The sequence below is a fragment of the Sylvia atricapilla genome, chromosome 1, assembly GCF_009819655.1.
Source record: "Sylvia atricapilla isolate bSylAtr1 chromosome 1, bSylAtr1.pri, whole genome shotgun sequence".
In the NCBI taxonomy this organism is placed as follows: domain Eukaryota; kingdom Metazoa; phylum Chordata; class Aves; order Passeriformes; family Sylviidae; genus Sylvia; species Sylvia atricapilla.
The window spans coordinates 51,892,199-51,909,204 of NC_089140.1; the positions used below are offsets into that span (position 1 = coordinate 51,892,199).

General features: G+C 36.7%; 1 protein-coding gene across 3 annotated transcripts in view; it reads left to right on the forward strand.

Moving 5' to 3' along the window:
• The window catches only part of TPK1 (thiamin pyrophosphokinase 1), a 300,992-nt gene that overhangs the window by 138,063 nt on the left and 145,923 nt on the right, over nucleotides 1-17,006 (forward strand). For 2 of the 3 annotated variants that reach the window (XM_066322592.1, XM_066322599.1), the window contains exon 4: nucleotides 2,880-2,952. The exons of the other annotated variant lie outside the window; for it this stretch is intronic. In XM_066322592.1, the coding sequence (XP_066178689.1) occupies nucleotides 2,880-2,952 (73 nt within the window). The remainder of the gene's footprint in view (nucleotides 1-2,879; nucleotides 2,953-17,006) is intronic. 3 annotated transcript variants of the gene reach the window in all.

The window sequence follows — 17,006 nt, forward strand, 5'->3', positions numbered from 1 at the left end:
TTCCATATGGAAACTATGGGGTTTTAATTTTTTTAAAAAGTTATGTAGATAAGCAGTCTGGTATGGAAGTGCCTTTATGTCCTTATCTGAAAGTAATCTTGGCCCTCCTGACTCCATACTCATTTTAGATGGATGCAGTATTCTAAAATACCCTGATGAGGAAAAAAAAAAAAAAGGCAAGCCCAAACAGCAACAAAAAGCAACAGCCTAAATCCAAACATCATAAACTCCTCAACATCCAGAAAAACCCAAAGAGTTTGAAAAGTGTAAGAAAAACTCCAGTTGGCCCAAACCTCTGAAGATTTTTTTGTTTCCCAGTGCCTGGTGTTACGCTTCTTGACAGCTCTAGAAAAGACTTGGTAGACTAGGCTGATCTCACATGAATTTTATACTTTCAGTCCCATTAGGATTAAGGATTTGGCTCACTCCTGAAAAATGTCAATATAAAGCAGCAGAGAATCAAGCCAGCTAAGCTGGTCATGACCTTATATGCATAGTGATAATTAATAGCTAATGAGACTGATGAAATATGGTTCTGAAATGCACTAGACTGCATCATCTGGATTGTTTAGAAATTCAAATTTTAGATTGCACTAGGAATTAAAGACATATTTTGCCATCATGGGCAAAAAGTTAAACTCCTTTGCTAAAGGATGTGTGTCAGATATGTCACTGAAATATGTCATCTTCAATACAGTTATGCATCAGAATAAGAATTATTCATTAATTTGAGTTCATAGGGCAGGAAAACATGGGTTAGACTAATAAAATACTTGGTTTTAATCTGTACTTTTAATAAGGGCAGCTTTTTCAAATTTTATGGAGAGGCCTTTCTTGTTTTCTCCTGACATAATTTCTTCCACTCAAATAGAAGTAAGCTTGGTGTGTGATTCTCCTGAGCCTGTTCTGCTGCACTAGAGTCTGTACTTGGAAGTAAATACAAAACTATACAAAGCTATATGAATATACATATACAAAACTATATGAAAGCAAAGAAGTGAAACCCATTATTACAAAATATTCTTGAGTTACTTCATACTAAAGTTGGGGGTTTTATTCATATACCTCTCTCTCAACTATTTCCCCTATTTCTAGATCAGTGCTTATCTCTGAGGTTAGTCAGTCAAGGAAAATTCTTCTCACAATTAATTTTGTTCACTTGTGTTGATTGGAAAGAGTCTTGACTCAAATCTGCTCATCTGGATCAATTTGTTTTGCAGAACTCAAAAAGGTCTGTGTCAAATGTAGCCTTTGACACTGTACTGAATGTTGCCCCACTTTTGTTGGTTTGCATAGTCAATGAGCTACAAAGAGCAGCCATCCTCCCTCTGAAGATAAAGCAGACATATTTTTTCATGTCTGTGAGGCAGACAGTGGAGTCGAGATTTACTAATTATTTTTTTTTAATTCATCAGGCATGACTTTCTGGACTTTCCTTGTTTCTGGTGTTTCTAAAAGTGGGGGAGAAAAGAAGAAGGAATTCTTGTCTTCATGATCACTAATGGGGACACCCAGATATCTCAAAATTTTGAAATACCCAGCCACAATTCCTTATTCTCTTTAGTCACTTCTGGTTTTGTGGTTGCTTGCTCCAAGTGAATGATTTAGAGAGGGTATGTCAAAGATGGACACAACCTTAGTAATAGTGGAGAGCAAGGAATTTGAAATGCTATAGTTGCACGTGATTTAACTCCAGCAGTTGTACTTACCAACTTCTACTGGAGCAGCTTTCAGTTTTCAAAGAAAATGGGGGCCAGTGACCACACGTCTCTTTTGAAATCTTTGCACAGACACAGAGATTTTTATAGGTCTTACTGATATGAGGAGTTTCTAGACCCTGCATCTTTCTTCTAAAATCATGTAGAAGAAAAAATATGTCCCAATATACTCTGCTTGATTCCTTGTAACACAGTTTAAGCTGGAAACTAATTTGCTGATGAGCTCTCATCCCCATTGTAAAGTATGGTAACTAAAATCACAGCTTTACTTTCAAAACTCAGTGCAGCCTTATCTGTTGAAAGAGTGAGAAACATTCTCTCACATGTCAACTGCTTCTTAAAACTCAATAAGTTGTGTAAGAGGGGAAGCTGTGTTGAGTGTTTCGGGGAGCATTGTGGGTTTTTTCAGAAGTATTCATACACATAGCTATTCTTGCTATAGCACAGTGGATGTTTCATTATTAATTTGATGAAAATTTATAGAATAAATATTTTTAAGCATTCTTCAGTTAAAAAGCTACATGTCGCAAGATAAGATAAACATCAAAAATTTTTTTCCATGTGCTTTGCAGTGATATTACTGAATGAACAATGGTTAGGAGTTGAAATTAAGTTCATGTGAGTTAGAACTCACTGAGAATTTGAATTCCATATTTTGGGGTGCATTTTTAGTAATCGGGAAGAGTAGAAACAAGATGACATCACAACTAAAATACAAATCCTTGAAACATATATTGCGTACCAGCTGTCCAAGAAGCATCATCATCTTCTGACCAGTGATATCCTCTGAGGCTTGATGTACAGCACTCAGATACGCTGTTTCAAACACTTTGCTGAGTGAATGATACATTTGAAAGATATTTGCAAGTTGTCTTTCTAGGACCAGGCAAATGCAAGTCTTACAGACCTGGAGAGATGTATAAGCATTTAAGCAATGTGCTGCTCCCTCAACAAAGGGACAATAGATTTACCAGTTTTACATTTCATTTGTTACCTTATTTTGTATAACCTCACGTCAGCTTGTTTTAACATGCTTTTAAGGAACTCATATTCGTTTTATAAGATTAATGCTTGTACTCCTTAGTATTCTTGAGAAAATAAATATTAAATATAGTAAGATGGACTCATTTTTCATTTCACTGCTCATTGCTTTCCTTTCAGCTTCTTGCCTGATTACATCAGTGGTGATTTTGATTCCATTCAGCCTGAAGTCAAGGAGTACTACAAGGTCAAGGTAAATTAAATCCCTTTGAGTTTTTGTATGGTAGTGCATTGTAAGATCCAAGCCATTTGTGCTCCCATTGGTCATGAAGTGATTCTACGTCCATTTCTTCCTCTGAGGCTTCAGTTGTAAATTCCTGAGAAGCTCAGAAGTTGTGCTTTGTGGCACTGTACTAATGCTTAAAACAAACACAGGAGATATGGTACTGTCTGAATCCTGCACAAGATGAGTTTTCCTAATATCAGGTAATGAAATGGATGATATGTTGGTAGAGAGTACAGCATCTAGAAACTAGGATAAAACTTCCTGAAAAATCTGACTTCTTTTGCATGGTGAGATACACAGAAATAAAGAATAATTTACCATGATTCCTACCTGGTGGGTACCCACATACTTCCTAGAGAGAGTTTCTTGGTGTGCTGTTTCTAGGATATGACTTAACCTTTTCAAAGGAAAGCTGCAGATGGAAAAATCTGTCTCTTTCCTCACCCACTGAAGCATTGAATTACAGTCAACTACTTCCGCTACATTGGTGGAGTGCCCTCCTTAATGAGTTATTGGATAAATTCCTGCCTGTGTTAATTTATTTCCAGTGAGCGGCATAAATGTAAACTCAATTTTCTCAGGTCATAGGGCTCAGAGTTCTGCCTTTACCTGACTCTTTGGTATTTAACACTTCACCTGCCTACTTGTTTATGCTTTTGTGATGAGCACCCTGGCATCTTGAACAGCGGGCTTCTGCAAATTCAGAGCTTGCCCAGACAGGCCATCTTACCTCTGCAGCAGGCTGCACTTGCTAGAGGAGTAAGTGTTTGATCCTTCTGAGGTAGTTGACTTAGTCTGCTGCTAATCCATGTATAAGAATGAAATTTGGCTAAAATCTTCCCTGGTGGACTTGGGATCAAATGGTTAGAACAGAAGGTTTCAAACTGTGAGGGGAGGGCTGGAAGAGTGTGTAGGGTGGGGTTTTAGTCTCTCTTTGGGTACCGTGGAATTTTTTAGAATAGAGAAATATGTGATGGCTGTTCATCTCTAGGAGAACTCAAGAAAAATGCTCTTTCATCTTGTTTATTAAAGCATCCTCTGTAGTCCAGACAATTTCCAAAGTCACTGTCCTTTGGAAATGCTGTATGTGTTCATGACCCAAAATATATTAGGGCTGCTTAAAACACGCTGTGGGAGAACTTCAGGTGAGTAGATCAGTGTAGCACCATTGACTTTAGGAAAGCATCATGTTGCCAATTAGGGTTGCTTCCCATACCTTCCTTCCTTACTCTTGTGCAAATTTCACCCAGAGACAAGGTAAGCCAATATCATTAGCTAATATTACTGTATTGTTTCAAATATTCTCTTTTATCAATTGTTTTTATCATTTTATAAAAGCTCCCTATATTGGCAGAAATTAATGCATTGTTAAATTTTTTACCTATCTGAAGATACCATGCCACTGCTTAAGAAGAGTTATTTTTTCATGGTAAAGCTTGTGGATGTTAATTATTGAGCTATAAAACATAATCATATGCAAGTGCTTGTGTCAAAGTAAGTAGTGAGGTGTATTAAACTCAGTGCATGAAGCTAATGGTTGTGGGAAGCACTGTCTATAGCAGTTGTATCATCACCACCACAACACAGTAACAGCCTGACTCTTCATCACACCGGCTTCACGCCAGGACATTGCTCCAGAACTCAAGAAGGTTCTCTACGCCATTTAAGTGATGAAAGCAAGAAGGTTTTTGTCACTACAGGAATACATGACATACAGATTCCCAAAGCCAAGGGATTTTACTGAATGGGGTATATTCAAGTCAGTTGCTCTGGTGTTTTTGTCTGAGCAGGGATTACAAGACACGTTTCGATTTTCCCTTTAGGAAGACAATCACTACTGTATTGGGGAACCTTATTTAAATCAAAATCATAAGTATGGAGCAAGTAAATCTATTTTATCTCTGTTAGGTGTAGTAGGCCATAGTGAAGAGATCTAAAAGCAAAAGTTCTGGTTTGGAAAGTAACTGTATAAGAGACTTCTGAGTGGGATGTGTAAGTGAGGAGTTCGGCATTCCTTTTGAGAGAAAATAAGCAAACATGTCAGAGGTTATTCAGCTTTACTTTTTTATTTTCTGTGGTCTTAGTTCTGCCTCATTGGCTTGTCAAAGAGGTACTTGTCTTCTACTAAAATTTGTTAAAATGTTAGAGATGATTTTCCCCATTTATTAGAGTTAAATAATGTTTAAACTGGATAAAACCGCACCATGACTGAAAACAAAATGCCATGTTTAAAATTTCTTTTTAAAATCATTACACTATAGATAAAGGATAAAGAATAGCAATTTAGTATTCTTTATTCTATGTATTTTCTGTCACTGTTAAAATAGAAATTGAGAAGAGGCTTTGTACTTTCATGATAAATATGCATGTTCATGTGATCCCATAATAGATGCACTGGCATTTTTTCTCTGTACAGTCTGAAGTGCTTTGGAAATGACACTGCACAAAGCAGGGAGGATTTGTAGTGATATTTCTGTCATTGCAGTTTCATCCTTTTCTTGCTTTAGCTGAATGTCTCCATTATTGAAACCTTTTAAACATTGCTTTGAAGTTAAAGCAGCCATTTGTATTGTTATGCCTCAAACAAGGTTCTGTTTCTGAAGTCTTAAGTCCAAAGACATTACCTAAATTACACCAAATCTTTACTTATGCCTAGAAGCAGAAGGGTGAATCCAATGCCCTTTGAAATCCAGGCTGTGCTATTTGTTAAAATCCGGTTTGGTTTTCCCGCCAAGCTAACTCCATGTGCCTTGAAAGGCTGCTGTAGACTTAGTAGGCTCTACTTCAGATCAGTAATTAAATGCTGTGAACTTATTTACAAATCCACTTCTTTTCCTATTCTTTTTTTCTTTCTAAGTCCCTTAGAGCTGCTTATTTTTGCAGGTAATTCTGCAGCTGTAGCACTTTCTCTTTCCTATTTTCATTTCTAGAGCTAATGGTTATCAGGGCTGTAAAAAGATTTAATAGGTAGGGTGTGGGTATTGTATTTTTCAATGTGTTCTATGTTTTCTATTGTATTCTATGATGATGCACCTATAATTAGATTTAGAAAATGTATTTGTAACACTGATGTAGTGCTTTTATATCTCTCTAACGTCTACACTTTCTGGATAAACTGCATGTTTTAGGCCATGTTCCCTGCTTGCTTTTCAAGGCCAAACTTTTTAATAATTTTATGAAATCACAGTGTTAATTGATTTGCCTCAGTTATATTACTATAATTTTAAACAAAGAAAACCGTTAAGTTTATTAAGTTTCTCTGTGGCTATTTTAATAAATTGTTTATTCTTGAATGTTACTTTTTTTTCTAGTACTAATTTTTATTATAGAATGAGACTTCAGATATGAAAATACTTGACTCATTTCCAGCATTCTTGTTAGACTGAACAGTTTTCTAAGAAAAACACGATTCGTTTTAGGGCCTGATTCCTTTCTGAAATGTTTTAAGGTTTCAGATGGAACTCTAAAAAATGTGCAGGTGGATCTGAAACAATTCAGTCCTGCTGATGGACTGGCTAATTCTGCCTGACATTCAGTACTTTAGCTTCCAAGCAATCCCTTGGTTAATACGTTCTGCAGATGACATCTTTGACAAGTATGAAACATGCTATGACTACCTCAGCTCTGCTTCTGATGTGTTGAGGGTGCCTAGTACTGCCTGGATTTAGATCCAAGTTGTAGGGTTTTTTCTACTGATGTACATTTATTGAAAGAGCCTTAGTCTCTTAATATAAATGGAGGTTCATCAAGCCAAAACTATTTATAAATCTGGTATGGTCCTGCTATTAATAGTTCAAACTATATATGACTCTATATGCAATTTAGAATTTCAGACTGGGAGATTTCGGTATGCATTGGTCATGTAATTATTCAACAAGAGCTTTCACAAATGGTTCCATCCTTGAATAGTATGTCAGAGGTCTTGTCAAGATTGTGTTTCCAAGTGACTTGTCTAGGTGAATCCGGTTATGTGGATTTCTTATTCATGCTAAATGAAACTAACAATATCTCAATGTTCCAGATATGTCATAAATTTGTAAGAGATTTTGTGCTTGGTGGCACTTTTGTAAAGGTGAACATGACAGACAGTCACACTAGGTCAGATCAAAGGTTCATTCAGCTGGGCCAGAACAGAATACTGTTGAAAGCAAAAGTATGCACAGTGGGGCTTCTTTGATGCACTTTTTCATCACCCTCTAATGTATTGCTTAAAGATTTCCTACATCAGAGGTGGTGTCTTTGTGTTTAGTGGCTTCACAGATTGATTTAATTTTGCCCAACATTAGTCTACTCCCTTTTCTTCAAACTACATTGATGAGAATGCAAGTATCCACTAAAAAACAAAACAAAAAAAAAAACCAAAAAAAACCCAAAAAAAAACCCCAAAAATAAAAAAAAACCAAACCAAAACCAAACCAAACAAAAACCAAAAACAAACAACCAAAAGAAAAACAAACAAACTAACCCACCAAAAACCCACAAAAACACCCAATCCTTGGCAATGTGTTCCCTAGTTTATTTGCAGTTAAGAAAAATTTGTTTTTTCAATGATTTTTTGGCTTTGAGTTTTACTTTTTGATAGTTATATTTGAGTCTCCTGAATTCTTGTGTTGTGGTAAAGAATGTATAAATATGCATCAACCACCTTTTCAGTGCTGTATCAGAATGACTGTGCCTAGTGACTGGCAATCCCATAGGTATGTAGGGGTATGTGCACAACTAAGCCACTGAAATATGGCATATGCCATCAAATTTACAGCCTAAAATTATGTACAGCCTGTATAGATTTTTTATGTCCTGCTGAGTTAATATATATGAAATGTCTGGAAAGTCCTATTGAAAAGAATTTTTCTTAAGGGAAAGGATTTCAGGACTCTGAGCTTGCACTGTGATGTTCTTTATGTGCCTTTAAAAAATAAAAAAAAACTCTGTCCAGTTCTAGATCATTCTTTACGCTTTCGCTATGGTAGCAGCTTACAGAAATCTGTACCTGTTTAAATGCAGATGAGATTTGGGAGAAGGGGACTGGGAAGTCAGAACAAATTCAATTATGCAAGCCTGCATCTTTCTAAGTAATGTGTGTTCTTTCTATCTGAGTTGCACGTCACTCCTTTTGAACCTGAAGGAACAGCTAAGTCCTACTTCTGTCGTAAGATCAATGTAATATCACTGAGATTCTGAGAGTTTTGAGGTCACTGAGAGCTGCTATATATGTTTATTAGAGCCTGAGTCAGTCCCTAATTTACCCAGGAGGTTTGAGAATTGAATTTGGCCAAAATGTCATGCCTTAAAAAAAATGTTACTCCATTTTCCTTTGCAGTATTTTGCAGCTTGTAATTTAGCTTTTGGAGACAGTATATAGAAATTAAGAGATCAAACTTTCATTAGAGGTGGTTTGTCTTCCTTTTGCTTAGGTTTGAAATGACAGTTTTCATGTTATGAGTTCCTTGCTTTCTTCTTGCAAGTGTTTTAGCTGAAGCTCCACTGCTTGACAGAAGAATATGCAAGAAAACAGTGCACCATATAACAAAAATGATGGTGCTGGTATTTTAGGCTTCCATCCAGTTTCAGTTTAATATTATGTTGCAGTATAAGATTTATTTCTCCCTTCCACTGGTTATGGCCTGAGGAAGGGAAAGGGTAGAATCTATATTGCATTAGACATTTGAGTTACTTTCAAGAGTTTTAAAAAATTTAATCTGGTGTTAATCTCTGAAAGAAATCATTACTCTGATCTGTCAGACTGTGATGGAGAAAGTAACAGAAAAGTTCAAAAATTTAAAATGCATTGAATTAACTTCATTTCCAATGCAAGGAACAAAAAAAGTATTTTAAACAATAACAGCTTAATCTGGAGAAGGAAATTGAACAGTTATTTTGTCATTAAGCCTCTTCACACAAAAGAGACAACTTTGATATGGTACTAGAGGCTGAATACTCAGATTATAGGTAATTTTAGATGTAAATGGGATTTATAGATCCTTATTTTTTAGAGAGAGAGAATTTGAGAGATAATTGTTCCCAGAGCATAGGGCTCAGTGCCCCTGCCTATGAACTCCTAATTAGAACAGACTCCAGCAAATCTGCAGAACCCACAACCTCATGGCTCATCAAATGTTGCTGCAAAATCAAGTTCAGCCCAAATGTCCTGTTGGATTTATTAGCTTGATTCTGTTGTGTGGCAGCTCACGAGCCAGTGAAAGCAGAAGTCTGGCCAGAAACAGGTACTGAAACATGATCATTAACCAGGAAAAGAAATCACTAAAACCCTGATGTTACAATTCTTAAGTATTTTAAGGAGCAGCTTGTCAGCCTGTGCAAATGATTCTATTGTGCATCTTGTCAAAGAGCATTCAGCTCTCATTTCAGAAGCAGAGTGAAAAGATGCAATCTGTTGCTCATTTTGAAGTCGGAAGGTTTGTAGGTAGGCTGGAGGAGGAGGAGGAAGAGGAGGGAGAGGAGTGCTTCTGACATGCTTTGAGGGACCTGTAGTGAGCATGTTGGGGAATAAGTTGCTTTAAAAGGAGTGTGTGGGCTACCCAGGATCATTCACCCTCATCTCCAGACTCCAGATTCACCAAGGCCACCACAGCCTTCACTTCTTCACCTTTGACACCATTATGAACTTAAAAAGGCACAATAAATGGGCACACATGACCCAGGGCTGGCATGTCTTAACTTTCCATAAAGTTGCTCTTGTGATGCTTATACTTCAGGTAGAGAAATACAGTTACAAAACCTCAAGGATGACAGTCCAGATGGAATAAGGTTGGATTTGTTCTGTTTGTGTTCACACAGATAGATGAGTGCTCCACCAGTGACCAAACGGAAAAGAGAGAAAATTATGTGTATTGCCCAATTAGAGAAGTTAAATGCTTTGTAGCTTTAGAGCGAGACAAAGAATGAACTAAAGCTGCCAAATTTTCACTTGCCTGTGTTAATTCACCAAGCTGTGGAAGTGTAAGGTTACTTATAAACCAAGACAGGGGTAGAGTCCAAAAGGAAAATTCAAGTGCGCCTTCTGCAGCACAGATAGTTATTTTTACTAATTGAATTTTGAGTTGGTCAAAAACATGCAAAATACAAGGTTTGTTTTTATAGCTGCATTCAGTGCAAGATAATAAAAGTTACATTCAGATATACCAGGAAGAAACTTAATTAAGATGTAATTTTTGAAAGAAGATACTAGTGGCAGAGAAATACCATTACAGGAGGTGGAGGGGAATGAAAGAACTCCAGTTCTGGCAGCTTTAATTACAGCTGGGCAGGGAAATTTCTGCAAATTGGAGTATTTCTTGTGGTACTTTCTCCTTTTATTTTTCTGACTGTAATATATTTTTGGACCCTTGCTGTTTTCGCTGTCATCAGCAAACTCATTTGAAGCTCTGTTTTTCTGTTTCAGTTCTGCTGTTTTCCTTGAGTGCTCAGCAGAGTCCAGCAAACAGGTCTTGGCTGCAGCTTTGATAAGCTGATGTGCAGGAAAATTAGCTGAAATCTGGCCAGTCTTAGTCTGAGATAGTCAGAGATAGTTTGCATTCCAGTGTGCTGTTGGATTCCCTTCAGTTGAAGAAGCTGTGATGGTCTTTGATAAAAACTTCCATAAGTGAAATAGATTTGGAGTTATAATTAGAAACAGAAACAGTCCCCTATGTGATGACATGAGTTAAGAGAGAAAAATGAAATGTCAGGGAGAGGAAAATAAGGAATGAAAACTGAGGAAAAAAGCACATTCTTTAAAAACTTAGGAGAAGCTAGGCATTTTAAAAGAGAGGAAAGAAAAAAAAAAAGGTAGGAGCAGAGAGCAAGAAAGAGAACTGGATAGAAATAGAAAAATTTCCCAGACACATCAGCAAATGAAATCTGCTGTCACTTTTTTGCCGTTGTGAGGTGACTGGGATAAAATAAGCACACACACATTAACACCATATTTTTTAATCTAAAAGATTTTCAGTTTATTAGGAAGGAGTGCAGAGTTGGTATTGGTGGTTTTCTTTGTTGGAATTTTTAAAATCTTTTTGTTTGAAGTTAAAATAGGACTTGAAATATGTTTATTCCATCCTTGACTAAGCTTTGCTGGGAGAGTCATCTGTGAAGAATCGAAAATCCTACAAGGAGCTAAAAATGTAACAAATTACAATGAAAGTTTGAATGTATTTACAGTAAATTTACCAGTGTTAAGACAATTTTGTCCAAATTCTGCAGCAGGCCCTGTTGTAACGTATAATTTGTCCAAACAGTTGTTAACCCAATTGAAACAACTAATTCAGTAAGCATTTACTTTGCAGTTAATTGATGATAACCCTTAAAGTAAGGAATAGTCAACTCACTCGAAATTGCTGGTTAACATTACCTGAATCAGTTAACAGTCTTTGGGACTTAGGATACACTTCCTAGTGGAAATACTAATAGTTACAGTAGTGGAGTACACTAAAGCCTCAGAGTATGTTCTATATACTATGTTTTTGGCAGATTCTTTGGAACAAATAAATGTACTCATGAATACCTGAAGAAGTGCATTTCTGTTCTGGCACCAACAGGTTTCACAGCTGAATGTGGGTAAGGTCTCTAGAATGATTCAGCAAAATATTTTCCTCAATAAGGTTATAGTCTTGATATCTTGAGCTCATCCCAGTCTAGAAGTGGGCCATATGGGAGGAGGAAACTCTGAATACCACAGCTCAACTTCCGTTTTATTCTCCCACTCATAAGATAAAACAAGAGAGAGGGTTGAGGAGGTCTGACACTTCAGATGTTTTTCTTTCTTATGAGCTCCACTGAGTTTCCAAAAGAGCTCTCTCTCATCCCAGCCGACCTTGAGCAAGTGTGGTGTGGTCTGAGGGGCAGGGTGTTGGGGACATTTTTCTCAACAACACTGGAATCAATTCACACATATTCCAACTTAAAAAATATGTTTGATCTTGGACAGAGGTGGGGAGAAGTTTTTAAATACTTTTTGTAATTTGTTGAGTGCTTGGGCAAGCTAACTCCTCTCTCCAGGCAGTACTGGATTCAAGCACATGCCTTTCCTTTATTTATTTCTATATGCTTGTGCTACCCTCATTGGACTGCCCTGGCTGTGGTTTGCAGCCCTGGGCTGCACACAGTGACTGCCAAAGAGCCATTCTTACGATCCAGGAACAGTTAGAAACAGTCCAGCCAAAAGAGACAGCCTTCCCTTCCAATTTTACCATTTCTATGGATTTTCACATACCCTAAGATGCAGGGTATGCAGCTGACTGTGGCCAGACTCAGTTTTTTTCTGATTTGCTCCCCTTCTGTAGAAAAGCACCTTTCTAGCTGTGAACCTTCAGAGTTTCAGTGCCTTAAATGCAAAACAACCTTCTTGCTTCACTGGAAAGTCTTTCTGAACAGTTTTTCATCAAAAATACTTGGTTTGTTCCAATTGACTGCAGTTTGTGATGAAGTGTTGATTATAGTCCTTAGCGTCAGGGTTCCAAATAAAGTGCAGTGCAGTGCAGCAGTGTCCTGGTGTGAAGTGCTGTTCCCATCCAAGTCAGTGCCAGTTCTCTGATTGTGACAGGATTTTCAGGATGGATCCTCCCCTAGCCATTCAGAGAGAAGGCCAAAAGCCATGGTAAGATCTCAGTTCATCTCTTAGAGTTAATAAAAGGAGGTAACTGGTAAATTTTCAGCTGATTTAGGAGAAATTTTTAAAGACAGATTTATGACAAATGGTGAGGCTTTCGGGATTTTGTACAGGGAAATAGATTACACTGTGCTGAGTGAAAGTCAGTGATTCTCCAGTGGTTGTGTCCTCCAGTACAGAATACAGGATAGCCCCATGTAATGTTTTGATGTCAGTGCTATGTCTGAATGCTTTGCAGACCTGAAGTTTGAGCAGATTCATAGGTAGAGAATCAAAGTGATATGAGAAAGAGAGAAAAATTGCATTTGACATTTTTTGACAAGTTCTTCTTGAACTTGGTTCTATATAGTGTGAAAAATATGTGTGGGTTGACAGCTTATAGATGCTTTGGGATAACTCAGAACTCCCTGTGGCAGGAGGAAAGTGTGGTGGACTGGTTAGATTTGGGAATGAAATAGTATGAAAAGTTTAAGGTCCCTTAGGAGGCACTATTTATCACTTACGTGTTGTACTTTTAGTGGCAAACTCAAGATGTTTTGAAGGGTTAGTGTAAATCTGATGTGGTTTGATAAATTCTGGGAAAATTTGTAAAGATGAGCTGTGCCCATATCATATAACTAGTGTTTACACTGCATCTCTTCTAGTTAAATTCACTTTTAAAGAAGTTGCACAAAAGATACTGTAAAGTCCAATGCCTTCCAATCCTGTTATCTCTTAATAGATCAATTATTTCTTTCCACTACAGGCCATCACACTCTCCTATTTTTTTTCCCTCACTGCTTCCAGTGATTCACTAGTTTGAAATAATGGCTCCTGAGCCCTCTTGCTGAGAGTTTTGTCTGAGGTATGAATAAAGAGCATTATAGTTGGACAAAAAATCTGAATTAAAACATGTCATGAGAGCCAGACTTTGAAATTACACCTTCAGAAATGCATTCATTGAATGTATTTGTGTAATAATGAGTGGTGCAGTACACAGACATGCTTTCTAAATGTCTCCCATCCTTGAATATTATATTGATGAGGCTATGAAATCCCAAACATTTCAACTCCTCCAATTATGTGCCTGAGTGTAGGGGCCCCAACTGTGGTCTTTGATGATTCAGTGGAAGGGTGTTTAGGATGTAGTTAACTGGGACTGCAGGCAGCAAGTGTGATGAGACAGGAGGTCTCTTCCAGTTGCTGTGTTGGCAGATAAGACAGTTGCTGAAGTCTACTTGTCAGACACTTGTGTGAGTATCTGATTTAGAAACACACAGTGCCATCTACCTACTTTCCAGCAGCTAATAAATATTTAGCAACTAGCTTTTGTATCACTATCACAAATTTAAAACAACAAACTTGATTTGAAAAATAAAAACATGGGCTTTTTATTTCACTAAATTCATACATTTCTCTTGAAAAGTAGACCTAATTGAAATTAATAATGTGGCATTTCCTTAATAAATTTCTCAGTTTGGTTTAAAATCGCACAAAGTAAATAAAAAAGCTTTTTAAAATATGAACTGATGAAAGTTAAGGGGAACAGACAGAACTGGCCACCTTACTAGCTCAGCATTTGAATCTAGAGTAAGCTAAATAAGCTTTTGATAGGGGGTTACTGTAGAGTCAGATATTACTAATATTATTATTATTTTGTTGTAGTCATTTAACTTCAGTTCAATGCTTAGATTTGAAAAAAAAAAGTAAAATTGTTTATTTCCTCTTTTAGTGTATGAATAAAAATGAGTTATGAGATGATGATAAAGTGCAGAAGGGCTTGGTGATGAGAAATAATCAACATTATCTCTAGCTCCTGTGTTCAACCAGTAAATCAGTAAATTCTGAAATGCACAATGTGGTTAGATAAGCATACTTTTTGTCTCTGTAGTGTATTTATGTCTCTGTAGGATATAAAATTGCTTTTTTTAGTAAAGGTAAAGACACAAATTGGGGGCTAGAATATGGAACAGAGAGAAGTACAACAATATGTGGATTGGAGTGGTAGTCAGCACATGTAACCCAGCTAGAAAATCAAATTAAGTCAACATGGAGTAACTAAAATGCTTTGTTGACTGTAGTACAAGAGACTTGGCAGCAAAATAGAAGTACTAAGCCAATTATTGTTATGCAGATAGATTTTTACATCTTTACTAGAAATACAGTGAAGTGGCAGAGAAGGAATAAATAAAAATATTACATTATTAAAAATAAAAGAAGGTTAATGTGAAATTACTTTGTATGCGTATGATGAACTAAAAGTAAGGTCAGCTGGTTTGTACTCATGTTTTTGGGTATGAGGGGAAAAAATGCAATTTAAATGGTAAAACCCAGGTGTACCTGATTGGTGGATGGCAGATAACATTTCAGGATGCAATCTCTGAAGAAATGAGATTATGTGGTATTTTCACTATTATTCTGGTAGACAGTAAAACATTTCCAGTACATTTGGGGACCAAAGTGATTTCTGGATAGAATTATCAGAAATTGACTTGTGAACTGTGGAGGTGAACAATAAGTCTGTGAGGTCTGTACTGTACTTCAGTTTTGGGGATCTATTTATAAATCTTAAGTAACTTTATTTCAAAAGGAAAATGCCTTGCAAAATTGAAAACAAAAGGCCATCTGTAGAGGAGCTTTTGCACTAAACAAAGAGTAGGCAAATTTTCATACCTTTTGTCTTAACAACTTCTACCTGAAACTGGTTTGTAAGCAAAAGGTAAAACACAAGGAAGTCTTCAAATATAACCATGTGAACTCCAAAAGGTAACTGAGAAGTGTGAAGCATGGAAGAGGAGTAGGGATGATGAGCAAAAATACATGTGAATTAGAGCTCTCTTCTGTCAGCTCCACATGTTACTACATGGGTACTTTAGTTACCTAGAAAATGCAGAAAGGTGAAGTCAAACTGACTCATGAGGGCAGTATGGTTGATTGAAGATCAAACTCCATGGCAAAACAAAACCTACCTAAAGCTTTGGGAAAGAGGACAATTGGGGAAGTTGGGGAACAACACACTGGCTAACAGGAAGAAGCACATGGAAGTGAAAACCATGGTCATCAGAAAGTACCAGCCACACACAGGCTGGTAAAATAAAACTACTCGCCTCCTGTTACCATCCTACTTTGAACAGAAAAGCTATCAGGAGAATCAATATCCACATATCACACAGAGCTCGGGCTCACAATCACACATGTGGGAGAAGATTCAGTCTGAATGACACTGCAGATGTGTCATTTTACGGTATGGCAGCAGCACGAGCAGAGGTGATCACCTGATGAGGGAAGGTTTCATAGGCAGCAGCAGGATTTCTCTCAGGGCTACTGTAGGTTTTATGCCATCCCTGGAACACCACATACATCTCTGAAAACCCGTCTCCAAAACATGTGAATGTGAGCCTGAAACAAGCTCAAAAAATACCTGCTAAAATGAGCAGGCTCAACAGCCTGTTCTGTGAGAGAAGGCTAGAAGAGCTTGTATTGTTTAGCCTAATGAAATAAAGGTAGAATAAATATATAAAGGGCTAAACACAAGGAAGAAGATTAAAAAAAAAAAAGTCTTCATTTTAGATCCAAATAAAATAAAATAAATAAAATCAAATAAAATCAGGCTGCAAATTATGTTTGCTATTATCCATAGATTGTAGTTGGGGCAGAAGTGGTTTTAAATAGATGCTAGAAAGTCTGTGAGAAGTCTATCATTACATGCATCCAGTGATGCCACTGGATTAAATTTGATGAGACAGGAGAATCCTACCTGTCTTAGATTTTAACTAAAATCTTTAACTGCTTTTAAAAATGGAAAATAGTGGTTGTAGCATTTTACTTTGATTCTAATTTCCATCTGAAAGCAGCTTGATTTAAAAAAAAAGCCTGAGAAGCATCATTCATCATTTTCTAAAAGACTAAAAAGATGCATACAATTAATAAATTGATTGGAAGCATACTTAGAGTTTTCTGGGAAGAAAAATTTAAGAATAACAACAAAATTGTTTTCTGGGTTGAGCTCATGCTGAGTACCTACTGAGAAAAAACTTTTCTTTTAAAAGATAACTTTTGTTTTCCTTTTTGGAAGATCGGTTTAGATGCTTCTGTAAACTTGAGGAAACCATCTTGACTCTGAAGCAAGAATCCAGGCATATGGTTTTCAGGTCATAATCATTAGGTGTAAACAACACAGGTGAATCTGTTTACATCCTTTTTAAACCTTTTTAATCTCCAATAATAAATAGTCTAGGAGCAAAACTGGATTTTACAATCATTGGGTTATTTTTTTTCTGCATGTTTTTAATAGCCAGTTTAATGTGACCTTATGTGATTAGTATCTGTTGTTGGAAAGAGCTTGTATTTCATTTTAATGATTTTATTGGTAAATTTGACAATTGATAGACTAAATTTTGTTTCAAAACTTGGTATAAGAATGGGCCTAATTTGA